Source organism: Oncorhynchus gorbuscha, linkage group LG03 (assembly GCF_021184085.1).
Source record: "Oncorhynchus gorbuscha isolate QuinsamMale2020 ecotype Even-year linkage group LG03, OgorEven_v1.0, whole genome shotgun sequence".
In the NCBI taxonomy this organism is placed as follows: Eukaryota; Metazoa; Chordata; class Actinopteri; order Salmoniformes; family Salmonidae; genus Oncorhynchus; species Oncorhynchus gorbuscha.
Window position 1 is genome coordinate 73802339 of NC_060175.1, and position 26437 is coordinate 73828775.

At 42.0% G+C, this 26437-nt stretch overlaps 2 protein-coding genes across 7 annotated transcripts in view; one reads left to right on the forward strand and one right to left on the reverse strand.

The window, feature by feature from the left end:
* Nucleotides 1-2148: 2148 nt before the first annotated feature.
* On the reverse strand, nucleotides 2149-6659 carry LOC124031879 (epithelial membrane protein 3-like). Its single transcript, XM_046343662.1, has 5 exons — nucleotides 6516-6659; nucleotides 4683-4773; nucleotides 4435-4537; nucleotides 4199-4339; nucleotides 2149-2844 (listed from the first exon to the last, which is right to left on the reverse strand). Exons 2-5 carry the CDS (start codon nucleotides 4758-4760, stop codon nucleotides 2669-2671), a joined length of 498 nt encoding a protein of 165 aa, XP_046199618.1. The 5' UTR covers nucleotides 4761-4773; nucleotides 6516-6659; the 3' UTR covers nucleotides 2149-2668.
* Nucleotides 6660-7441: 782 nt separating this feature from the next.
* Nucleotides 7442-26437, forward strand: part of ccdc30 (coiled-coil domain containing 30) — a 40840-nt gene continuing 21844 nt past the window's right edge. For 3 of the 6 annotated variants that reach the window (XM_046343663.1, XM_046343668.1, XM_046343666.1), the window contains exons 1-17: nucleotides 7452-7543; nucleotides 8225-8433; nucleotides 9592-9774; nucleotides 10304-10424; nucleotides 10631-10821; nucleotides 10992-11081; nucleotides 11782-11865; nucleotides 12336-12489; nucleotides 17222-17293; nucleotides 20670-20785; nucleotides 21004-21101; nucleotides 21509-21701; nucleotides 21879-21980; nucleotides 22362-22487; nucleotides 24062-24199; nucleotides 24608-24786; nucleotides 26072-26327. In XM_046343663.1, coding sequence (XP_046199619.1) covers nucleotides 8413-8433; nucleotides 9592-9774; nucleotides 10304-10424; nucleotides 10631-10821; nucleotides 10992-11081; nucleotides 11782-11865; nucleotides 12336-12489; nucleotides 17222-17293; nucleotides 20670-20785; nucleotides 21004-21101; nucleotides 21509-21701; nucleotides 21879-21980; nucleotides 22362-22487; nucleotides 24062-24199; nucleotides 24608-24786; nucleotides 26072-26327 — 2124 coding nt within the window. In that variant the 5' untranslated portion in view covers nucleotides 7452-7543; nucleotides 8225-8412. Of the gene's footprint in view, nucleotides 7544-8224; nucleotides 8434-9591; nucleotides 9775-10303; nucleotides 10425-10630; nucleotides 10822-10991; nucleotides 11082-11781; nucleotides 11866-12335; nucleotides 12490-17221; nucleotides 17294-20669; nucleotides 20786-21003; nucleotides 21102-21508; nucleotides 21702-21878; nucleotides 21981-22361; nucleotides 22488-24061; nucleotides 24200-24607; nucleotides 24787-26071; nucleotides 26328-26437 lie in introns of all 6 variants that reach the window. The other 3 variants (XM_046343664.1, XM_046343665.1, XM_046343669.1) reach the window with 3 other exon arrangements.

Genomic DNA, 26437 nt, shown 5'->3' on the forward strand with positions numbered 1-26437 from the left:
ATACTATGATCCCTTATTGATGTCACTTGTTAAATCCACTTCAATCAGTTTAGATGAAGGGGGGGAGACGGGTTAATGAAGGATTTTTATGCCTTGAGACAATTGAGACATGGATTGTGTATGTGTGCCATTCAGAGGGTGAATGGCCAAGACAAAATATTTAAGTGCCTTTGAACAGAGTGTGGTAGTAGGTGCCATGTCAACTAATTCACACATAGCAGTCATTGTTGGTTTTGACAATGTTGACTCATCTTGCTGAGCTCCACTGAGCATTTGACCTCTTTAACCTTCTCCATTATCTCCTGGATCATCTGATACATTTCTGACTGCCCTTTCTTAACTGAAACAAAAATACATTTACAAAGAGATGTCTCATTGGTTTGTTCCTTACTAATGCATGGGTCCATCATCCACACACAGTACATATCAACTTTTCTCCCCACTCCCCCAGTGGTTTGTCAGGCTCCAAGTGAATATGTGATTACGGGTTACCAGGGTGATGAGATTCCATCCAGTGAAAACACTGCCAGGCTCTTCTTCTCCATGTCTAGCTGTGGCTGGGGCCGAGGTTAACACATCACATTGGGCAGTATGTGTAGCTTTAGATTTCTCAACAACCTCAACCTCATGTCTTTTCTGGAATCTCTTATTACAGAGTGGACACCGGTACTGGTCACTACTTCCCCAGTATCCACCGATACAAGCCAAGTGGAGGCTGTGTCCACATGTGGTGGTGACTGGGTCTGAGAACATCTTCAGGCAGATGGAGCACACTGGTGGACTGCTGGTGGCTGCCATAGTCTCGCAACAAAGACACATGTTGCTGTTATTGTTGTTGTTGTTGTGTCTACCCCTAGATTTCAATGACTCCAAGACAAGTTCCAAAGACTATGAAACCAGTGTTTTCCATGTATTGTTTTAGTGCTTGTACATTGAACAGTTCAAAGTATGACAGCTTGCTTGCGTTGAAAGATCAGTAGATAGCTGTATTCAGACCTTTGAAGGGGTGTCAGTAGACAAAGATGTTGTCAACAGAAAATGTTCAAACAAGTGATAGAAATACAATAGTGTTTTGTTTGAAATTTGAGTCATTATTTGAAGATCTACTCTGTGGACCAATTACATATTCAATTCAATTAAATGAAATGTTATTTGTGCTTCGTAAACAACAGATGTGGACTAACAGTGAAATGCTTACTTACGGGCCCTTCCCAACAATGCAGAGAGAAAGAAAATAGAGAAAAGTTAGTGCAAAACGGGTCAATGCAGAAAGTCCGGGTAGCTATTTGGTTAACTATTTAGCAGTCTTATGCTGTGGGGTAGAAGCTGTTCAGGGTCCTGTTGGTTCCAGACTTGGTGCATCGGTACCACTTGCCTTGTAGTAGCGGAGAGAACAGTCTATGTGTCTATTAGCACTCTACTCCTCTTTTCTCCCTCCTGTCCCTTTCCCCTCTTTTCCTTTCTCTCTCCGAGAGATTCTCTATTGGAAAAAAGTCTATCCTCTCCTCGACTCCTCCGTCCTCCTCTCCTCCATAATAGGAGTGTCAATTCGTTAATAAGCAAACGGAGGAGTTTTCCCCTCTCCTCAATAGCCTCCTTCGGCTGAGGATTCTCACGTTTATCCCGAAGCATTTGAAATCTGACACACCCTCTTTGAATCAGCTGTTGTTTTTCGCAGAAGAGAAAAGCATGTACATGATAACAAAAAAAAGCGACTTATCTTTTATGTATGCTATGTCTGGCACCACATCAAATCAAGTCTTTATTGTAACTCCATATCCAATCTGCATCCCTTATGCCCCTTTGGCACATTGAATGTCAAGTATCTAGAGTGGACTTGCATGCACACTAATGATTCAACTCTGTCTTTGATCCTTTCCTGACATTAGTCCATTGAGTTGAATTGTGTAGTGTTATCTGTTATCCTAGGCCCAGGAAGACAACTTTACCTATAGTGACCTTGCTGCTATCTTCATGTGTAGATAGATCATTTCAGGGGGAAAAGAACAACAGGATATGATCACTACTGGAAACTGTTACTGAATTGAATATAAAAGATGTACGTAGCGTGTTTTGTACTGCAAACTGAAAATAAGAGCATTTCAATCAAATAAATAAAAGAGAATGTAATAAGAAACAACTTCAACGCATATTCTATGTGTTTTATTTAGGAAAGTTAGAGCAGCTCTAGCTGATAGGACTACATATTGCAAGTACAAAAATATATTTCCCTATTCATATACATACATTTCAAATCAAAACAAGCTTGATTCTGCAATATATCAGCAACACTTCTTTGGCAGTTGTCATCATTGGCTTCATAAGTCACCCAGAATTACAATAAATACTGACTTGGAGCTTTCAGACATTTTCAGACATAGATATTTTGGAAATAGGAAAAATATATATAATTGCCTGTAGCACTGTATACCGATGCTCTATAGGCTACTAAACATGCTATATTTAAAAGCTTCACCAGATTCGCTTTTATCCGAGATCCAATCAATATTTGGATTGACCAGAAATAGCTGCTTCTAAATACCAAACAAAGTAACAGAGACAGATCTGTACTCATGTGATTGAGCTCCATCACCTCTGATATTATTATAGCTCAATGTCAACAACTATGCTTTTCTGTTTGTGCTCAGTATTCACCTCTCTTCCATGGTCACTCTTTCTTACGTAGGTGGATGTACATGACTCCACTGATGAGTAGCAGCGGCACACACACCCAGGCCAGTATAAAACAGTAGCCAAAATGTCCCTCGGTCAGCTTTCGTGAGTCCTGGAGGATCTCTTGGTTGTGCAACGTGTAGATGAGAGCAGCCGCAAATGCAGTGAGACCTAAGAGAATCAAAAGCCAGAGCTAAATTAGGGGTGTACTCACTGCTTACTTTGGACTGAAATAGGTGCCGCTACTCATTTTGGGTGGAGTTACTGTTTATATTTAGGTGCAGGAGCTCCACAACAGTTTGTAGCTAATATTCTGTAAGAAGCGCAGGAGCTTAAGCACTAGAAAAGTTGAGGTGCCAGTACTCAGCTCCAGTAAGATCCTGCCCAAGTCAAGCACTGGGTGTACTGTGACAGCAAAATGAAACATTTCCGTTGAACAATAGACAATAAAGCATATATTCTATTCTTTCCTGTAACCCTCTTAAATGAGTCACATCAAGACAACTCTACTGTATACTGTGTTATGCTGTTGTCCCTGCCTGTTTTGGAGTTAATTATTCTGTGTGCATTACCTCCCCATCATCAACAAAAAGGAGCATCAGGTGTGAGTATGTGCCCACACCAATCAGAGTGCTGAATTGGCGCCTCCCATCAGGAATAAAGAGCCTGAGTATGGACTGTTCTGATGAGCTGTCAATCGGTGACTGAACCAGCATAAAGACATTTGCCTATTCATAGCCACAGGAAGTAGGGGTGCTGATGGTGGTGCAGAACCCCCTGATAAATAAATACATACATTACAGCACCCCCAGCCCAAAACATCTTCCCGCGGCCATGCGTCTATTCCAAGTTCGCATAAATCATCAGTACGAGTTTGCTTCCAGCTGAAAACGATAATTTGGATGAAAAAGTCACTAAATCGCAACACTAAAATTATATACTGGATGTCAGTATGCATAGCAACGAAACGCCATGCACAATTTAGGCTCACTGTTTATTTTATAGTGTCAAGAAAAGTCTAAAATAAAGGAAAGAAAGAAATTAAGGAATTAAGGGGGAAGTTAAGCACCCCTATGATTTGATTGATTCCATACTGAAGAGGGATTTTCTGAAGAGGCATTTGTCATTGATGTTGTCGTACGTCTAACGTGGTATGTACTCATGAACAAGCGAATGGTTCGTCTTCTGGTTATTGCAAAGCGGTTGACTTGGGCTGTAACAACTGACACTCTACACTAGTGTTGAAATAATCCTATACTAGACTTTCGTCAAATTGCTATATTAAAACAACCGTAACACAGCACTGAAAAACTTTCCGAGGAAGGCTGAAAGGATTTGAAGGAGACTGCAGTATTTCACCATAAGGGGAGCTCGTTGGTCTTTCACAGCACGTGTGAATGTTTGTAAACATTATCTAGCACTGGTGGTTAGGACCATGCGCTTTTTCTGACCACATGACCTTTTTAAAATCAACTACAACAGTCCTAGTGGCAGATAGAGATGTTTCATTCTTTCACTTCATTACCTGCAAAGATTTGACATAACCCGGTGAAGTAGAATAGCCCCCCTTTGGACATTGTGAAGAGCTGCCCAAGGAAAACCAGAAAGGAAACCGAAGAGAAGACCACAGACAGCACCATCAACACCTGGACTGATTGGAGCCACTCTGAGGAAGAACAAGGAACGATGTATCAATATGCACCTCAAACTGTCAGGGAAGGGAAGATTTCAATGATTTCATGGGGTAATAAATATGTTTACCAGTCTCCTTGGAGGAGGCACACAACCAGGTTCCAGTGTCATTGTCAAATCGACAGTTATACCAGAGATCTGAGTTCTCCATCCCATCCCATACCCACCAGGACTAAGAGGGAAAGAGAGGCAGTAAGTAAGTAAATGTGTTGTATGGTAAACACCTATTGTTTAAGAAAGGCTGAACTACTTTTATCACACATTTACATCTTAACTAACAATAATGAAAAGATATATTGGTGAAGTAGAGCTCTCACCTTCTCCATGGTGGCAATGAAGAGCATGGCCAAGGTGATTAGATGCAGCAGGGTCACAAACATCAGCAAGTACGCCATCTGAACAGGGTCCCTGTCAGAAAATGGAGATTGAAATGTGGCTGAAATAACAGATGGTTTACAAGTAATAGGCAATATTTATTGTTTCAGTTTTGGCTTGGTTGGTGTTTTTATTGGTTTGAGGGCAGTCAAAACAATATTTTGATTATGGCAAAAAGAAACATGTGGTCTAGAATATGTTAAATTTAAATTTTAAAAAACTTTAAAAACATTTTTTAAATATAAAGTAATATTTGCAAATGTATGTCTTTCATCAGGTTCACATGACTGCCCCACCCCCACCCACCCCCTTCATAACATAGGTTTACTATGCTTTCAGGGGTGTAACGTGTTTAAGTAAACCCCCCCCCCTCCGGGGGTATCTTTTCTTTTCCTTTATTATTCATATTTTTTACTTTTACTCTACTACATTCCTAAAAAATATTGGCTACTTTTTAATCTGATATATTTTCTCTGACACCAAGAATACTCATTACATTTCAAATGCTCAGGCAGGACAGCAATATGGTCCAATTCACACACCTATCAATATAACGTGTTGTCATCCCTACTGCCTCTGATCTGGTGGACTCACTAAATACAAATACTGTGTTTGTAAATTATGTCTGAGTATTGAAAGGTGCCCCTGTCTGTCTGTAAATAATAAAAACAAGAAAATTGTGCAGTCTGGTTTGCTTAACATAATGAATTTAATGTTAGGCATTTACTTTTACTTTTACTCAGGTATCACAATTTAGAATGTTTTCAACTACTGTACTTAAGTACATTTAAAACAAGTTACCTTTAGACTTTTACTCAAGTAGTATTTTACTGGGGTGACTTTTACTTGAGTCATTTTCTATTAAGGTATCTTTGCTTTTACTCAACTCAACAATTTTGTACTTTTTCCACCACTGTGTGCTTCTGAGCTCGAATAAATGTCACCCCAAACGCAAATGGAAAGTCTGAGCTGTGAAAATACAGGATACTCTTTTACATAAGGCCACAAAACAGAGAGCTATTTAACTATTTCTAAAACTGCTCTTTGACTGGTCTGTGTCACTGTAATAAACATGTACTTAAATGAGAGGGCGGGGCTGGTTAAAATAGAAATTGTGACAAGTTGTTTACTGAAGTAACCTCAAACTTCTGCTATGATGGAAAAGGGGAATAAGTGCTTCATAATTTGGAGGACAAAACCGTTTTCGACTGGGCTAACAAATGGTTTTAACATTAGCTTTATAACATTTAAACTTGTAACGAGCAAATCCAGGTTAATAGATCATACTCATATTATTACAACAACACTACAAACATTGAACATAGTAGCTCTGTAGTAGTATGCTAGTCATAAACATAAAAATATAATTTTACCACAGGGGACATGATGAATTAGCCCAGCAAAAAGGGTAGAAGGATGAACACGTCTGTATAGATCTCTATCTTTAGGAGGGGCCCAATTTGGGGTGGGTATATCGTGATTGTCAAATTGTACTATTAAATTTAACAAATTCCATCTGACAACTGAATGAAGATCTAAAATGTGACGTAATGGTTGAGTTGAATGAGAATTAGCATGGAATTCAAAACATTAATAGAAAATGGTTAAAGTCACAAGCTTTCTCAATTCCATGCGTTATGCTCTGATTACTTCAGTCTGGTGATTTAAGAACGTGTTTTTCTTGTCAAGTAGGCCTATAAAACATTTATATAACAAACCTCTCTGGTGAATGTACTCCAGAAATTCAGAATTATCATTGAAGAATCTCTACGCACCTTAGTTTGTGTATATCACGGTCCTCTGAATCAGCCTCTCTGTAAAAGTTTCCCCTCTGGTGGTCCTCTCCTTTCCTCTCTTGCCACTCCCCCTTTATTTTTTTCAATCACTCCATTTCCAAAGTTTCCATGAGGAGGAAAGGAGGAGGAATGCTGAAGAGTTTTTTAAAAGAAACCCTAAACGCCCATTTCCTTTTAGTTGAACAGTGCTCCCTTTGCTCTGCTGACTCCCTTCAGTCCAAAATCACCATCTAAAAAATACTCAAACCAGACCCACCCTTGAGCGGTAGAACAGCAAACCACATGAAAAGTTGTCTACTGTAAACCTTTCACTTTGAGTTAAAACCACATCTGGTGTCTGTCTATATGATCATAATGCACTACTTATGCTCACCACATCTTTAACTCCCAAAGAAAGATATATAAGAAAAAAAGAAAATGTAAAAAAAGCCATTTTAGAGTGGGAGTGTGCTAGGCCTAAATGCGGCTGTACAGTACACAAACCATTATGTTAATTTGCATGGGCGTGTGGTGAGTTACAAAATTGACTGGCAACAATGAAATAGAAATGCAAATCACGCCACAAAGCAATTAAATTAAATGAGACACAGAAGGCTAAATACAGTTAAGGCATTCATTTTAAAAGGAATTTACTGTACTGACCGAAATAAATGTGGGTGCATTCTGGCCCTGCTATTCCACGTGTTGGTGTTTTCAGGTTTATACAGATACAGAACCACTAAATGTATAGAACGTTTTTTTTTGTACATAGTTTTATTATTACCATTTCATGTTTTGTATAAAATGATAAAAGCCACATATTTCTCCCCATCATACAATAGATAGATTTTCCCATGTATCCCCCGTATCACCGGAATGGTATATTCCGTTGCCTAGGTGCTTGTAGAAGCTACCAAACTTGTCCACCCCTGCTGACTTCTGGATACACCAGTGAGTGTCTGCTGCACCTGAGCTTTGGCGCTAGCTAGCTAGCTAGGTTGGTTTGTTGGTTGAAGGCAGGCAGGTAGGTAAGTAGATGGGTAGGTAGGTTGGTATGTATTGCCTGATGCTGGACGTGTCGGTGCAATACGTTTGATCGAGCCAAGCGTCCAAGATTTAAAGTCGCTCAGTTGTGTCTACAACTATTAATTAATAACTTTTTTTAGGCATGCATGCAGTCAGCGATCATTCGTTTTCAAGACGTTAGCAGGCGCTAACACTCTGATTGCTAACGTTAGCAAGTCTTTCTTCTCTGGCGTTGTCAGACATTTTGGGCAGGATTAGGAATTTCATTAAACTCCAACTGGCTAACGTTGCACTGCCTCTATTTTATAGCTAGATATAGTTAACTAAGGTTGTCTGCCTACTTGTTGTGAGACATTGCACCCTGAAATGTTATCAGTCAGACAGATATTAGTGCACGCTTCAGAGTTTCGTTCTCTGTAGTAGCTAACGTCAGTAACGTTAGACTATTCATAGACGCTAGCTAGTTAACTCGAGTCTAGGGATAACGGCAGTAGAATGCCACCTTGGGTTTCTCGAGAGAAACTAACGTAGTAGCTGCTGCTGGACCATCATGACAGCTCCTCAGTACATGTTTTTACGGGGCTAACGTTAGCTTGCTAACTATAATCGTCTCGACTAAGCCTTGCTTAGCTGTACTCGTTCATTCCTTGCTCTGTTTATAGTTGCCCTGTCATCTTTTTCAGGTGATTGACTTGGGATGGAAGTTCTAAACTGCTGTCTATGGATTTCACTGGCTTGCAACCATCCTTGTCATGCCTTTCAAACCACAATCTGTTCAACAGTATACCATGTAGCCCGCTACTTGGTAACTTTTTACTGAAGGAAACAGTTCATCACTTGCAGATGCAACTCCCTTGGATCTAGCTAGTGTATGGACATGGATCATGATGAGGTAAACTCAACCCTGAATTTGCTTATTTAAACGAGATAGGCCTATGTATGAAGTCAGCCAGCTTGATAAGATGTTAATTTTAAAACTGCATGTCATGCAATGCAAATGTTTTAGTTGCTAAACTTCAGTAGCTAGTTCTTAGTCTAGCCCAGGGCTCTATTTGCCCTTATCATGACTCCAATTCCACATTCCTTTTGATTAGCTGAAGGGATTGAAATGTGAAATGCTCTATCTAGAAACATGAATCCTTGATTGCGATATACTTTTGCAAACCTTGATTGAACACAACTTAATTATCATCCAAAAATACCTTTATAAATACAAAAGATACTCACTCTTAGCTGTTTTTACAGATTTCCACTAAGGTTTTTTGTGTAATAAAGCTACACGAGCCAATGTTTTTGTTGTTGTTCCCTCCCGAGTTGCAATTAACTCAAGAAGTGTTCTTTTAGTTTAGGTAAATGTGCAATGCAAAACACCTCTGTGGGATTCTATTTAAAAAAACTAACAGTATGTTTTTGTAAAATAATTTCTGTGATATGAAAGTTAAGTTCCAAAGGTTTCCAAAACCGAATCGCAAACAGGTTTTATTAGCATTTCTAAATGTTAAAACAGAGTGTCGGGATTGTAGTTCACATTGTCCAGCTGAGGTCCATACCTCAACCCTAGGGCTGGCTGTATGCCCTCTTGGGTACTCTAGAGATAGGGCCCTATGTGATAGCAAAGTATGAGTACAACTGACAGTTCACTAGCCTAATAACAGAACAATTTTGACTTGGCAGTAATATTTTCTGTTAGATCACAACAACAGGTGGGGTTGGATGAGATCTGATGCTCTGTGAAAGTTTGTTGAGCAATTCTGCCTACTAGCATGTTGAACAATGTCTTAGCCTTGTAGTCTCATCGTTGAATGATGAGCCGTCTCAGGTTACGGGGCTTGCAAATTACAGTATTGAATTCTATGTTAGGCAGTGTTTAGCATTGGCAGGGGTCTCTTTGCGCATCTTCCCATGTGTCACAAAGGAGATCACATTACAGTTAAATGACTGCTTTGCCATTAAATCATTCAATCACTCAAAATTGTACGACATGGCATCACCTATAAAAAGGAAATAACCATGATGTATCATTTTGTTTGTGTTTTGTTGTGGCGCTCAGGTCCCGTCGGAGCTGGATCAGATTGCACTGCGTCTGCAGGAGTGCGGCCTGGCTCCCTCGGCAAGTGCGGAGGAGTGTCAGCGGCACCTGTGGCGTCAGCTCCTGCATTGTGAGGGAGACCTGCGCACAGCTACCCAGGAGCTGCACACACTGCGCACACAGCAGGCCACCGAGATGAAAGAGGTGAGGCACGGAGCTCAGCAGACACCACACTAATTACTATGAACTGACTTGTGATCAGCAATTCCCACCGCAGTTATCCCGCTAACCGTTTTGAAGTCAATTACACAATTGGTTCTGGAACAGTTGCCTAAGATGTAATGCACATAATAACACACCAGTCACCACAGATGGTAGGCTAGGATCTGTTATCTGATGCCTAGTTCTAAAGAATGGTTAATGAGGCATTCATATAACATTTGTGGTGAACCTCTGGTGAATAGTCTTGCCCACAGCTATCTTGTTTTAAATCAAAACTATGACCTACTGTATTCAGTCCATTGCATTCTACATTTATTTTTCATTTAACTCATGGTAGCGGTGTTTAGAACTGAAAACAGGTACAAAAAGTTCCAATTGGATTCAGTCAGCTCTGTCCAGTTTAATACTGGTACTAGGAAAGTACTGGTCCGGTTCTCAATACCATCCCTAATGGGGGGTAGCCTCATCCATGATCCAATGTCATTCATGGATGGCTATCGGTCTGTCTCAGGTGGAGAACTATGTGGAGCACATCCGTGGCCTGCTGGAGGAGCGTGAGTCTCTGACAGCCGAGTATGAGCAGGACAACGAGCAGCTCCATGCAGACCTCCAGCAGATTAGGCTCCAGCAAGGTATTTAGGCAAGACCGATGGAAGATGTCTTCACTGGCACTCACTGTTGTCACTTAGCACACTCTGTAAAAAGCTGGCTGAACAACAGTGTAGACACAGAATCTTGTTTATTTCTATCTCCACAAATACCTGGGTGGTTGGGATTAATATCCATTTGGGCAAGATACTGCATTGACTCAATTGCTCTCCTTTCCACCGTCTGACAGATTCCCAGAGGAAGGAGGTGGTGGAGATGCTGGCCCAGGAGGACTTGGGTGAAATTGGCCTCAGTAGCACCAGTGAGCAGGTGGCCTACCTGCTGGTGGAGAGGGCCACGTTGTTGGAGAGACTGGAGGCTGCAGAGAGGAGGCTGGACACGCAGAACCTCACAGGCAACCTCAGGGAGGTCCACCTGCAGGTAACGGACTATGTTTTTATTGGTTATTTTCTACCTCGTTGTGTTACACAATGAAGGATTAAAGGAAAGCTGTTTTCGAAATACAGTCAATAAAGTGTATTTCCAAGTCACGGAGTGGAGTTTTACATGTATGTGACTGTCCTGGGGTGTGGGGTTGCTGTGTTTCACAGGACGAGCTGGATCATATTCGCCACACTCTGGAGGAAGAGTTAAGACAGCAGAGGGAGACCATGCAGCGTACCAAAGAAAGCATGAGCCAGGTAAAGAGGGATAACTGTAGATATCTGGGTGGAAAACCTCCTCTTGCTTTAGACTAGTCAGCATCTCTCTCAGGTTGTGAAAGAATAGAGATAAGGGGAGGTGAAGTCTGACTTTGAAGGACCAATCTGCAATTGCTACATCCATTTTTGGACTTAAATTCATTATATATACCCATTGATTATTGAATGATAAAAGTTATAAATGCCTCATGAGTTTAGTTCAATTGTCGTACCCCATCAAACTCCTTAGTTTGTAAACAATTTGATTATAAGCAAACACTGTATAGCCTAAAAACATGGTTAAAACCATAATTTTGATATCATGGATGGTCAGTTTAAATGGTTACATTTCTGGGTGTCACATTCTTTATTGTTGAAACTGCAGATTGATATTTAATACCAAAAAAAGTTTCCCAAACTCTGTCCTCTGGACCCCAAGGGGTACACGTTTTGGTTTTTGCCCTAACACCACACAGCCGATTCAAATAATCAACTAATCATCAATCTTTGGTCATTTGAATCAGCCGTGTAGTGTTAGGGCAAAAATCCCATTTGGGGTCCTGAGGGCCGAGTTTGGGAAATGCTGATTTAGCGTTTAAGTTGATAACGCTTTGACGCAGCTGGCATTAATCCTGGACAGTGGGGATACCCTCATGGGGTCTCTTGTCAATCCTTCTGCCCCGTGGTCTTTCTTCCCAAGGAGCAGCAGTCTCCAGCTCAGAGGCCTTGGAAGAAGCTGTTTGGCCTACGCAAGTCCTCACAGAGCACACACAATGGTGCACTTGTAGGTCCCTATCTTATCTGCCACATCCAACTAACCATGATGCTGTAATAACTTGAGGCAAGACTGCATGGGTCAACTTTTCTGTGGTTCTTGCCTTTCAAGTCCTATTTCAGAGCCGCACTGGCAAGGTGTCCACGAAACTGCTCACATTGCTAACCCCGGAGCCTCACTATCTGTTTAAATCATTTTCCTTTTAAGACTGGCATTTTGAATGGCATGGGCATGGAGAGTTATGGGTCTGGTGGAAATTGTGCACTTTACATGAAGCTCTGTAAACGTAATTATTACCAAGAGAAACCAAGTGTCAATATGTGGTTTTTAGTTGAGTTTCAGCTTCAGTACATTTATGTACTCTTTCAGATGCAAATATCTGCAAACATTTTATCCATTTTTACCACATGCATTTGTTTAAAGCTCTAACACAGACGTGATACCTTGACTCCGTAGTCTTTGCTCTCCCTCTGTCTCAGGTCCACAATGAGGACGTATCCCAGGAGCGCTCCGAGCGCCAGCGGCTGGAGAGGGATCTGGAGGAGGCATCTCGGAGGCTCTCCATGGCCCACGAGGACATCCGCAGACTGACAGACAAGCTGGAGTCTGCCAAGAAGACCCAAGCCATGTGTGGTATGAGAAAACAATTATACAATATTATCTTTCTCGTTATATTGTACATGTAACTGCCCATATAAAATAAAACGCCAACATAAGGTGTCTTAATAGGGCGTTGGGCCGCCACGAGCCAGAACAGCTTCAATGCACCTTGGCATAGATTCTACAAGTGTCTGGAACTCTGTTGGAAGGATGTGACACCATTCTTCCATGAGAAATTCCATCATTTGGTGTTTTGTTGATGGTGGTAGAAAATGCTTTTTCAGGCGCCGCTCCAGAATCTCCCATAAGTGTTCAATTTGGTTGAGATCTGGTGGCTGAGATGGCCATGGCATCAAACCATTCAGTGACCACTCGTGCCCTGTGGAGAGGGGGGCATTTTCATCCTATGGGGGCCTAGCCATGGTAGACAAAATAATGGCCTGCCCAGCATTTTTTATAAATGATCCTAAGCATGATGGGATGTTAATTGCTTAATTAACTCAGGAACCACAGCTGCTTTCAATATATTTTGTGTTCTTCACTTACTCAAGTGTTTCCATAATTTTGGCAGATACCTGTAGTACCAAGCAATAACATTAACATCTTCTCAATTCTGAGGACTAATATAAATGAGAATTTAATTGATATTCCCCTACACACTTTCTTAGTACACTATTTGCTGGGCAGTTCAGGGTGTAATCCTGCAGTCACACAAAGAAAATTAGCATTTGGTACCTGAAAAAGGCAGAACCCCTGTAGTGGACAGATGGGTAAGCCAGCAAATGACTGAGGATAAACAGGAGAATGCAGCAGGAAATTCCGGAAAGGAGGCAAGGCCTATAAAATGCACACATATTGATTTTAACAGGTAGGCTTACATTTGATGCAGTTCTAAATGTGTGCATGTATAGCCTACTTGTAATATCATTCTACAAATAGTGCCTTTTGGGTAGTGTATTTTTGTCAGAAATAATTATTTCACCTAATTTTAACATTGTTTAAAGAGCACGTCTTCAACTTCATAACAAGCATGTTTTCTCATCTCGAGAGGTTAAATTAAAGTGATATTACAGAGATTTTGTCTAAGTTCAGCCAGCAGTTCCACTCTGCACTCTGCAACCTCATTGGACAATACAGGGCTGACCTGATTCCGCCTCCTAATCTGGGGATTTTCAGAGGAAACAAATATTGTTAACATGTTTAGTTTGTGTAGATGTATGTGATCCAACTGATAAATTGACTGTTTTATCAAAATGTACACGTCTGAGGGATATAAGACATGGCCCACCTGGTGTTTATTTGCTCAAATGGAAGGTGATGCCGGGCCATTATAAAAGACCTGCGTGTGTTGGAGTCAATGATGTACAGTACCAGTCAAGTTTGGACACACCTAATCATTGTAGAATAATATTGAAGACATCAAAACTTTGAAATAACACATATGGAATCATGTAGTAACCAAAAAAAGTGTTAAATAAATCAGAATATATTTTATATTTGAGATTCAAGTCACAAAAACCATCCAAGCGCTATGATGAAACTGGCTCTCATGAGGTCCGCCACAGGAAAGGAAGACCCAGAGTTACCTCTGCTGCAGAGGATGAGTTCATTAGAGTTAAATGCTTCACAGAGTTCAAGTAACAGACACATCTCAACACCAACTGTTCAGAGGAGACTGCGTGAATCAGGCCTTCATGGTCGAATTGCTGCAAAGAAACCAATACTAAAGTACACCAATAAGAAGAAGAGACTTGCTTGGGCCAAGAAACACGAGCATTGGAAATTAGACCGGTGGAATTCTGTCTTTTGGTCTGATGAGTTCAAATTTGAGATTTTTGGTTGCAACTGCCGTGTCGTTGTGAGACGCAGGGTAAGTGGAATGGATGATCTCTGCATGTGTGGTTCCCACTGTGAAGCATGGAGGTGTAATGGTGTGGGGTGCTTTGCTGGTGACACTTGGTGATTTATTTAGAATTCCAGGCACACTTAACCAGCATGGCTACCACAGCATTCTGCAGCGATACACCATCCCATCTGGCTTGCGCTTAGTGGGACTGTCATTTGTTTTTCAACAGGACAATGACCCAACACACCTCCAAGCTGAGTAAGGGCTATTTGACCAAGAAGGAGAGTGATGGAGTGCTGCATCAGATGACCTGGCCTCCTCAATCACTCGATTTCAACCCAATTGAGATGGTTTGGCATGAGTTGGACCGCAGAGTAAAGGAAAAGCAGCCAACAAGTACTGAAAAGCATTCCAGGTGAAGCTGGTTGAGAGTACCAAGAGTGTGCAAAGCTGTCATCAAGGCAAAGGGTGGCTACTTTGAAGAATCTCAAATATATAAAATATATGTTGATTTGTCTAACACTGTTTTGTTTACTACATGATTCCATATGTGTTATTTCATAGTTTTGATGTCTTCACTATTATTCTACCATGTAGAAAATAGTTCAAAATAAAGAAAAACCCTTAAACGAGTATGTGTGTCCAAACATTTGAATGGTACTGTATCTATACCCTAGATGACTGACGGGGTAATGTTTTTAAGCCAATGCGCAGCCAATTTTGTACTCCACCATTGTAAAAAAAAAAAAGTGTTTGGAAGCTACAGAAATGCATGAACAGTTTGTTTGGATCGCTTTCTCTGAGCAAATGTGTTCGTATAAAATAATCGTTTTTAGATTTTCAGTATTTGTATGTATACTGAACAAAAATATAAACGCAACATGTAAAAAGTGTTGGTCCCATGTTTCATGAGCTGAAATTAAAGATCACATAAATGTTCCATATGCACTGAAAGCTTTTTTTTCTAATTTTGTGCACAAATGAGTTTACTTCCCTTTTTGTGAGCATTTCTCCTTTGCAAAGATAATCCATCCACCTGACAGGTGTGGCATATCAAGAAGCTGATTAAACAGCACGATCATTACACAGGTGCACCTTGTGCTGGGGACAGTAAAAGGCCAATCTACAATGTGCGGTTTTGTCACACAACACAATGCCACAGATGGCTCAAGTTTTGAGGGTACCTTGCAATTGGCATGCTGACTGCAGGAATGTCCACAGAGCTGTTGCCAGAGTATTAAATGTTAATTTGTCTATCATACGCTGCCTCCAACATCATTGTTAGTGAATTTGGCAGTATGTACAACTGGCCTCACAACTGCAGACAATGTGTAACCACTCCAGCCCAGGACCTTCACATCTGGCTTTTTCACCTGCGGGATCATCTGAGACCAGCCACCCGGTAGCTGATGATACTGGGTTTGCACAACTGTCAGAAACCATCTCAGGGAAGCTCATCTGCATGCTCGTCGTCCTCACTGGGATCTGACTGCAGTTCGGTGTTGTAACTGATTTCAGTGAGCAAATGGTCACCTTCGATGGCCTCTGGCACGCTGGAGAAATGTGCTCTTCACGGATTAATCCCGGTTTCAACTGTACCGGGCAGATGGCAGACAGCGTGTATGGCTTTGTGTGGGTGAGTGGTTTGCTGAAGTCAACGTTGTGAACAGGGTGTCCCATGGTGGGGTTATGGTATGGGCAGGCATAAGCTACAGACAACGGACAATTTAATTTGATCGATGCACAGAGATATCGTGACAAGATCCTGAGGCCCATTGTTGTGCCATATCATCTGTTGCCATTACCTCATGTTTTACCATGATAATGCACAGCCCCATGTCGCAAGGATCTGTACAGCAGAAAATGACCCAGTTCTTCCATGGACATGTCACCCATTGAGCAGGTTTGGGATGCTTTGAATCGATGTGTACGACAGTGTGTTTCAGTTCCCCCCCCATATCCAGCAACTTCCCACAGCCATTGAAGAGGAGTGGGACAACATTCCACTTGCCACAATCAACAGCCTATGCTAAGGAGATGTCACGCTGCACGAGGCAAGTGGTGGTCACGCCAGATACTGACTGGTTTTCTGATCCATGCGCCTACCTTTTTTCAAGGTATCTGACCAACCGATGCATATCTGTATTCCCAGTAATGTGAAATCCATAGATTAGGGTCTAATGAATTTATTTAAGTTGACTGATTTCCATTTTATATGAACTGTAACTCAGTCAAATCTTTGAAATTGTTGCTTTTTGTATTTTATTCATGCTTTTTGTATTTTATACATGCTTTTTGCTCGTCTTTATCAATGGATTCGATCATTCTAGACCCCACTGTATATATCAAAAAGGGCTATAAGAAAGACTAGAAACTTAGGTAGCATACTGTATAATTAAGCAGAAAGGCCCGGGGGGGTGAGCTGTATGGCCAATATACCACGGCTAAGGGCTGTTCTTACACAAGGTAACGAGGAGTGCCTGGACACAGACCTTAGCTGTGGTCTATTTGCCATTTACTACATTTACATTTACAGGGCTGTTCTTACACGAGATGCCTTATTGCTATTATAAACTGGTTACCAACTTGATTAGTGAGTAAAAATGCCTTTTGGACACAGACCAGCCAATCAAAGAGTGTCGAACCACCCAGTTTATAATCATGTCACAATATTTAATCATTTATTTGATTTTACAAAAAAAAATGTAGTTGCATCACCATGAAAGGATTGATAATGTTCAGGGAGGGAAGTTCATCCCTTTACATCATAACATGAGAAATGTTGGGAATTTAAAACAATTATTTTTAAACAATTTAATCAGTGTGACATTAGTGAGAGAAATGCTGGCCTAATAGAAGTGTGTAGCCTGCTCGTAAAATCATGTCACAATTTTGTCATTTGTATAAAAAAAAATGTAGGACCTGAGCTTGAGCAAACTGGTCAAGAGGTGGAGAGCCTGAGGAAGGAGGTGGACAAGCTGAAGCAATGTGGTGAGATACTTGTGTTGCCTTGACCTTGATAGTTCCTCTTCCATCAATTTTTTTTCACAGTCCATATTAACGCTGAGTCTCAATAAGCTCCGTTATTGACTGGAGCCAGTTAGTGACTTATGCACACAAAGTGTGTAAGGTCGGCTAACTTAAACTACTGTTAGGAAACAAACTAGCCAGTCTACAGAAAACTATTGCTATGTCTAGGGGTTCTGTGTGTGTATATAATATATACACACACTACCGTTCAAAGGTTTGGCGTCACTTAGAAATGTCCTTGGTCCATTTTAAAATAGCATCAAATTGATAAGAAATACAGTGTATATACATAGTTAATATTGTAGATGACTATTGTAGCTGGAAACAGCTGCTTTTTAATGTAATAGCTACATAGGTGTACAGAGGCCCATTATCAGCAACCATCACTCCTGTGTTCCAATGGCACGTTGTTTGCTAATCCAAGTTTATAATTTTAAAAGACCAATTGATCATTAGAAAACCCTTTTGCAATTATGTTAGCACAGCTGAAAACTGTTGTCCTGATTTAAATAAGCAATACAACTTGCCTTCTTTAGACTAGTTGAGTATCTGGAGCGTCAGCATTTGTGGGTTTGATTCCAGGCTCAAAATGTCCAGAAACAAAGACCTTTCTTCTGAAACTCATCAGTCTATTCTTGTTTTGAGAAATGAAGGCTACTCCATGTGAGAAATTACCAAGAAACTGAAGATCTCGTACAACGCTGTGTACTGCCTTCACAGAACAGCGCAAACTGACTCTAACCAGAATGGAATAGTATGCCCCGGTGCACAACTCAGCAAGAGGACAAGTACATTAGAGTGTCTGGTTTAAGAAACAGACGTCTCACAAGTCCTCAACTGGCAGCTTCGTTAAATAGTATCCGCAAACACCAGTCTCAAGGTCAACAGTGAAGAAGCGACTCCGGCATGCAGTACTTTGCTGAAGCACCATTGGCTGCGATTACAGCCTTGAGCTCTTCTTGGCTATGACACTACAAGCTTGGCACACTTGTATTTGGGAAATTTCTCCTTCTCTGCAGATCCTCTCAAGCTCTGTCAGGTTTTTTGGGGTGCTTCGATGCACAGATATTTTCAGGCCTCTCCAGAGACGTTCGACCGGGTTCAAGTCCGGTCTCTGGCTGGGCCACTCAAGGACATTCAGAGACTCCTGCAATGTCTTGGCTGTGTGCTTAGGGTCGTTGTCCTGTTGGAAGGTGAACTTTCACGTCAGTCGGAGGTCCTGAGCACTCTGGTGAAGGTTTTCATCCGGGATCTCTCTGTACTTTGCTCCGTTCATCTGTCCCTCAATCCTGACTAGTGTCCCAGTCCCTGCTGCTGAAAAACATCCCCACAGCATGATGCTGCCACCACCATGCTTCACTGTAGGGATGGTGCCAGGTTTCCTCCAGAAGTGACGCGTGGCATTCAGGCCAAGGAGTTCAATCTTGGTTTCATCAGACCAGAGAATCTTGTCCTTTGACCTCTGAACCTAGAGATCTTGGGTCGATTGCAACGAAGAAGCTGAACTTTGCACGAAACACTGTATTAGCGCAAGTTTTCTCCAAACAATACTAACTGGAGATTACATGCAGCTGTGTGGTAAAATTCTCATGTTGATACTAGACCGCTGAAAATGTCATCCAGCCCTCAATGACATAATGATTGGAAACTGTAAAGCTGATAGACTGTATACAAATCACGATTGGCTTGATTTATGACATATTTCAAATATGGACAGTTTAGGGATATTTCCCCCCCGATCTTGATAAGGAATGACCATACCATTTTTTAATGGTATTTAATATAATTAATGGATTACATAAATGGAAACAAAAATGTATTAGAGTAGGCTACACCAAAATAATTTTTCCATTCATAAAATGTGTACTTTAAATTGCCACAGTAGATTTGCTGTGGTAAACGAGGAAATACATTATTTCAGTTGTTTGGAATGATTGTCAAATAGTTACATCTACCCTTGGTCTGCTGAAAATGCAGATTTAATTTAAACCGATGATAATACCCATCAGAGTGTGAAAATGTCTTCAGACTTTGCCAGTAATCAGCACTACAAGTTAACACCAACAGATTTAGGGAGCAGTAAATCAGTGGCCAATAAAGGTTGCAATTGAGACCAGCTGTGTGGCTTATTTTTAGCGTGGAATTACATTTTTCAAAACGTATTAAAAATAAAATACGGATACCTTATTTACATAAGTATTCAGACCCTTTGCTATGAGACTCGAAATTGAGTTCAGGTTTCATCCTGTTTCCATTGATCATCTTTGAGATGTTTCGACAACTTGATTGGAGTCCACCTGTGGTAAATTCAATTGATTGGACATTATTTGGAATGGCACACACCTGTCTATCTATATAAGGTCCCACAGTTGACAGTTCATGTCAGAGTAAAAACCAAGCAATGAGGAGAGCTCTGAGACAGGATTGTGTCGAGGCACAAGGGTACCAAAGAATTTCCTCATCATTAAAGGTCCCCATGAACACAGTGGCCTCCATCATTCTTAAATGGAAAAAGTTTGGAACCAAAGACTCTTCACAGAGCTGGCCGCCCGGCCAAACTGAACAATCGAGGGGGAAGGGCCTTGGTGAGGGAGGTGACAAAGAACCAGATGGGCACTCTGACAGAGCTCCAGAGTTCCTCTGTGGAGATGGTAGAATCTTCCAGAAGGACAACCATCTCTGTATCACTCCACCAATCAGGCCTTCGTGGTAGAGTGGCCAGAAGGAAACTATTCCTCAGTAAAAAGCACATGACAGCCCGCTTGGAGTTGCCAAAAGGAACTCCACAGACCATGTGAAACAAGATTCTCTGGTCTGATGAAACCAAGATTTAACTGTTTGGCCTGAATGCCAAGCATCATGTTTGGAGGAAACCTGGCACAATCTCCATGGTGAAGCACGGTGGTGGCAGCATCATGCTGTGGGGATATTTTTCAGCGGCAGGGACTGGGAGACTAGGCAGGATCGAGGGAAAGATGAACGGAGCAAAGTACAGAGAGAGCCTTGATGAAAACCTGTGCCAGAGCGCTCAGGACCTCCGACTGGGGTGAAGAAGATTGGTGCTTCAACAAAGTACTGAGTAAAGGGTCTGAATACTTATGTCAAATGTGATGTTTCAGTTAATTTGTTATACATTTGCTAAACTTCTAAAAACCTGTTTTTTCTTTGTCAGTATGGGGTAATGTGTGTAGATTGAAGGCTGGAACGTATCAAATTGAGTAAAAAGTGAAGGGGTCTGAACTTTCCCAATGCACTCAAATAGTACTTATTAAATAGCACTTTATTTGTGGAGGTCCATGTGAAGCCCCTCTACACAATAATTGTTTGTTTTCCTTAGATACGCTGGAGCTGCAGAGGGCGAAGGAGCACAATGAAAGACTGGATGGGGAGATCTGGGTTCTGAGAGAGCGAGTGCGCTCCCTGGACTCTGAGAAGAAAACCCTCTTACAGGTGGTGCGCATTGACTAAACATATAAGCCTACTTTTTGGGCCCTACAATATTGGGTTACCACATATTACCTAGCTGATTCTTTGTAAGCTCGAACAGTAATGTCACAGACTGACAAACTCCCATCACTATGGGATGTGGTTAGTACTTTTATGTGCCTTGTGAGGCTGTGTTTCTTGTACAGAAGGAATGATGTGTGTACAACAATGTTTGTATTTGTCAGGGGGAGGGCAATAGCAGTGAGCACCCTAAAGATCTGCCTATGATGTTGTTGACCACATCGAAACCTGAGGAGCAGGAGCAGGAGCAGATTCATAAAAGGTATGGATGCACCCTCAGCCCCATTGCAATAATTAGGTTAATCCTGCATCTGTAGAATCATTCTGTTCAGAGGTCTTTCTCTGGTTGCGCTGACCAGGAGTCACCTCATGTCAGTCCTGTCCACATGTCAGTCATAAGAAGTAGCATTCACGCTGTTCAATCAAATGTATTTAATGAAGCCCTTTTACGTCAGCAGTTGCCGTTCATCAATGATCTGACATCTTTCTTGTTCTCTCTTTCTGACACTCTCTCCCTCTCACACATTTATCTTACTCCCTCGTGCCGTCTTTCTCTCTCCCTCCCCTTAACCTCCTCGCATATCTCACACTGTCTTTCTTTCTCTCCCTCCCTCTCTCGTACACACTTTTCTCACACAATCTCCCTGACTCTCTCACCCTGTCCTGCAGGTGTCGCGAGGCTGTGGAGGACGTGGGCTGCCAGCTGCGGGAGCTGCAGCGGCGCATGCAGAGGCAGCAGCGGGAGCAGGAGGAGCTGGTGGAGAGGAACGAAGAGCTGGAGGCGCTACTGGGAGAGGCCCAGAACGCCAGCAAGGAGGAGGGCCAACTCCACGAGGGTGAACTCGAGGGACTGCACCGCAAGGTGGGAGAGGGGGCTGAACGAGAAGGGATAGAAATGACATAATCAAGAGAGAACTTCTCAGGACTTTTTGACTCAGAGACAAAAGTCTTTTCACAGATTTAGACACTGTTATGGTGCTGGAGATAATGAATATGAGGTTATAAATGATAGTGTTCCTTTTTATACGTCCACTCACAGATTAAAACCCTAGAGGCAGAGCTGAAGAAGATATGTGCTCAGGACCAGGTACTGAAGGATGGAGGTGTCGTCGGCAGAGAGACCGAGACGTACTTACATCAGGTAGGAAAACGTTGTGCTGTTAGCTTGTAAATTTCCACTCTAAACTGACTTGCCTGTGCCATTGTTTTGTCTTATCCAACTACTTTCTCAAAAGTGTCAGGCACCCATGAATGGTAATAATTGAAAACCAATGTAGCAGGCCAAAGAAGTTCTTCCCAGGCACCCAGAGACACCCAGACTGGCAATCGCCTATAGCTATTTGATTGCCAGTGACCTATTGTACATCGTAACGGTTTGTGAATTTTGAGAATAGGAGCTGTGCTTGAGTGACAAGTTGCCCCTAACCACAAAACAGGAAGGACTATCAAAAATAACTGAACTTTCATCAGTGAATAAGGACTTTTACCAACTGTAATATTTTTTCCTGCCTGCCCTACCTAGTTAAGGGACAGCAGTCAGGAGAGGGTGGCCCTGCTGGAGGCTCGTCTGACCGAAGAGAAGGATTGGAGGAGACAGCTGGAGGTAGACCTCGGCTCTGCCCAGGCTGCACTTAAAAGTAACAAAGAGGTACGCTGCAATGCATGCTAGGTAGAATAATGGGTTTTGCAAAGTCAATGATGTCCAGTACCCGTCAAAAGTTTGGACACACCTACTCATTCAAGGGTTTTTCTTTATTTGTTTTACTATTTTCTACATTGTAGAATAATAGTGAAGACATCAAAGCTATGAAATAACACACACGGAATCATGTAGTAACAAAAAGTATTAAACAAAATATTTTATATTTAAGATTCTTCAAAGTTGCCACTGTGACAGCTTTGCACACGCTTGGCATTCTCTCATCCAACTTCAACAGTGTTGAAGGAGTTCCCACATATGCTGAGCACTTGTTGGCTGCTTTTCTTTTACTCTGTGGTCCAACTTATCTCAAACCATCTCAATTGGGTTGAGGTCGGCTGATTGTGGAGGCCAGGTCATCTGATGCAGCACTCCATCACTCTCCTTCTTGGTCAAATAGACCTTACACAGCCTGGAGGTGTGTTTTGGGTAATTGTCCTGTTGAAAAACAAATGATAGTCCCACGAAGCGCAAACCAGATGGGATAGCGTATCGCTGAAGAATGCTGTGGTAGCCATGCTGGTTAAGTGTGCCTTGAATTTTAAATAAATCACCAACAGTGTCACCAGCAAAGCACCCCCACACCATCACACCTCCTCCTCCATGCTTCACGTTGGAACCACACATGCGGAGATCATCCTTTCACCTACTCTGCATTTCACAAAGACACGGTGGTTGGAACCAAAAATCTCAAATTTGAACTCTTCAGACCGAAGGACAGATTTCCACCAGTCTCATGTCGATTGCTCGTGTTTCTTGGCCCAAGCAAGTCTCTTCTTATTGGTGTTCTTTAGTAGTGGTTTCTTTGCAGAAATTTGACCATGCTATATATAAACCCTGGATTACAGAATTGCTGCTGCATTGCTCATTGAGAGGCTTTGAAGCCACTGGTCGGCCATTATGGCACTCCCCAGTAGGAGCAATCGTCCATAGGAATTAATGGAATTCTACAGTATTTCACTTATATGTTTCAAGGGCAAAATGACATGTATTTTTGTTGTTGTAGTGGGGACAGTAACATTAGTACTCCAAAAAATATATACTTTAAGGAAAATGTTTAGATATTTTCTTTTTAATGTTTAGTTCACACAATATAATTTAAGTATGCTTTAAAGTGTCTGTAGTAGAATATACTTGGCAAAAATGTATGTAGACATAAATGCATTTCTATCGCTTCCAAAATCTTTTTCACAATGGAGGAGAACCAAGATGGATGTGCGGTGGGTTCAATACAGGGTTTATACCCATAATTGGTTACCTCCAATGGTTGAATTGGGCAGCCTCCTCCATTGGATAGCTATCCATCAGGGGCCTACTTTGTCCCCTGAATACATCTCGCATGGTTTTAACCTAAAGGCTGTTGTAACCTTTCCACATGCTATCTCAATCATTTGGAAATACACAACAGCAAGATATTTTTCCTTTGGATTCATAGCTGTAGTTTTATCTGTAGTCGTATATATTTAGCAACTATAGTTGTTTATTGATAATACTGTCATTGTCTGATTGTCTGTCACCTCAAGACACTGCAGAGAGATGAGAGGGAGCTGAGGAAGTTGCGATTGGAGATACAGGGCCTGCAAACTGAATGTCAACAAGGGAAAACGCTCATCAAGAGCCTAACGCAAGTTAAAGGGGAAAAGGGAATCTTGGAAGAGAAAGTGAGTTGAATTCACCAAATTGCCCCTGCCATCGTTCATCACTGAATACAGTCTGTACACCATTGTTATACGTTCATCAAAAACACAAACTCTGATTCACACTATAGGGCCAAGCTGAGATATACTGGGCTGACCTGGTTAAATGCTGAAACCGTGCTGAAAAGGTGAAGATAAAAGTACAGTTTGGGCCAGCAAAGTACGGTTTGAGGCGGCCCTATAGTGCGACTTGGGCAATAGTGTTCGGGTTTGTGACGAATTTCAAATCTATCCTTCATTGTATTCGACTGCACTGATCAAGAGACTATTGTGTCGTAGGAGTGAAGCTGCCAAACGGAATAATGTTCTATTGATCTGAATAGACAACATGTCTAGTGAAAGTGTTTTTCATTCACTTTGTGCTCACGGCAGGTGGCCCAGTTGGAGCGAGCTCAGAGCAGACTCCAGAGTGACCAGGAGCACCAGACAGAGAGCAGCCGGACCCAGGAGGACCTGAGGGAGAGCAGGACGCAGGTGGAGGAGCTGGGAGCGAAAGTGGAGCGACTCACTTCGGTGCTCTCCTGCTTGGAGGAAGAGCATTGCACACTGCGGTCATTATCTAGACAATAGATTGTGTGTGTGGTCATTATCTAGACCAGTGGTCACCAACCGGTAGAACTTCTAGGCATTCTTTGTTGATCGCCAAACATTTCTGTAGAAAAGCCAACGATAAAGGCTTTGCGTTCCTTTTATATATTTTTTTATTTCGACTTTGCGCTTTTGGCGGAAGTGCACTTGATTCAGAAGCCCGGCGCGCCGGTTAGGCAAAGTGTTCCCATTTTGAACCATTTCATTTGTCTGAAGGTGCAAACTCCGCCTAATCAAGTGCGCCTACTGACCTGGCCAATCGCATAGCTCAAATCAACGTGCCCCACAGCAAAGTTTGATACCAGCCTACCAGAGAGCAACTGTCAAATAATACAGCAAAGAGCTGCTGTTTTTATGAGTGAGTTCATGTTGAAGTTTTTATTCAGCACTGTCAACAATGTTTCTATTAAACATAAAACGCGCTTCTCCCGACTCTCGTGCTGCACTGAATTAGCAGCCAAGTGTATCGATAGGCCTGCGTTTCTTTTATTGTCAGCAGCTCGTTATGTCTATTTTAATAGCAGGGAATATTTGAGTTTCTCTGGTCATAGAAACAACGTTCAGTTGTGCATGCGACAGAAATAATGCGGTGCAACTCGAGTTTCACCATCAGTAGGAGGACGGTATCCCTCTGGTCAATAAAAAAAATACAATTATTTCCATTTATACTCCGCTGTGCCTCACAAGATATACAACTGATCTGTTTTGTTGTCAAAGCTCACGTTTTGAGATCTAATATGGCCTGAGAAGAACAATATTAGCAGGGCAGACACATAGCCAATATTCTGTGATCATGTATTAGGCCTAATGCACAAAGTTTGGTTTTATTAATGTTGCACAGGCTTACATTTTTCACGTTTTAAAAAAGCGGTAGATCTCTGCTTGCTTTTTGACTGGAAGTGATCTTGACTCAAAGGTTTGTGAGCACCACTTTAGACTGACCTTTTCTTTACATAGTCATTTTGTGACTGGAGGTTTGAAATGTGATTTTCTTTTGTTATGTGGTACACATGATTATACAGTGAGCGTTGTTGCGGCACCGGTTGGTGTAATTGTCCTCTACAGAGTGCAGCTCTATCCCTATGATTCCTTGTACCGTTCCCTCCAATCTGTCGTCCTCACACTCCCCCGTATGGCCTTGCGGTTGTGTACTGTTAGGTTGCCATACAGTCATGCGTCTTCGTCAGGTCACACTCAATGATGCCACGGTAACAGTTCCCACGTCTGCCTGTCCATGCCAAATTTCAGGGATGAGATGGTGCAGGAGAGGAGGCGGGCCGCAGACCTCCAGGCCCAGCTGAGTGAGCGGGTCCGGGAGAAGCTGACCGCTGAAGGGGAGAAGGAGAGACTGGGCATCGAGCTACTCCGGCTCAGGGAACAACTCCAACTCTCCACCCAGACCCGACAGGAGACCGCAGGACCCACCAGGCCCAGACAGGATACCCCAGAATCAGACTACAGCTTCCTCCTAACAGAGAGGACCAAAGACGAATGCCTCAACCAGGTACCTGGATAAGCATTCACATAGAAACATAAGGTGAACATGGTTACTTTCATAGGGTCTTAAATAGAAAAACATCTTGTCTGATTTATGACAAGCCAAAGGATATATGA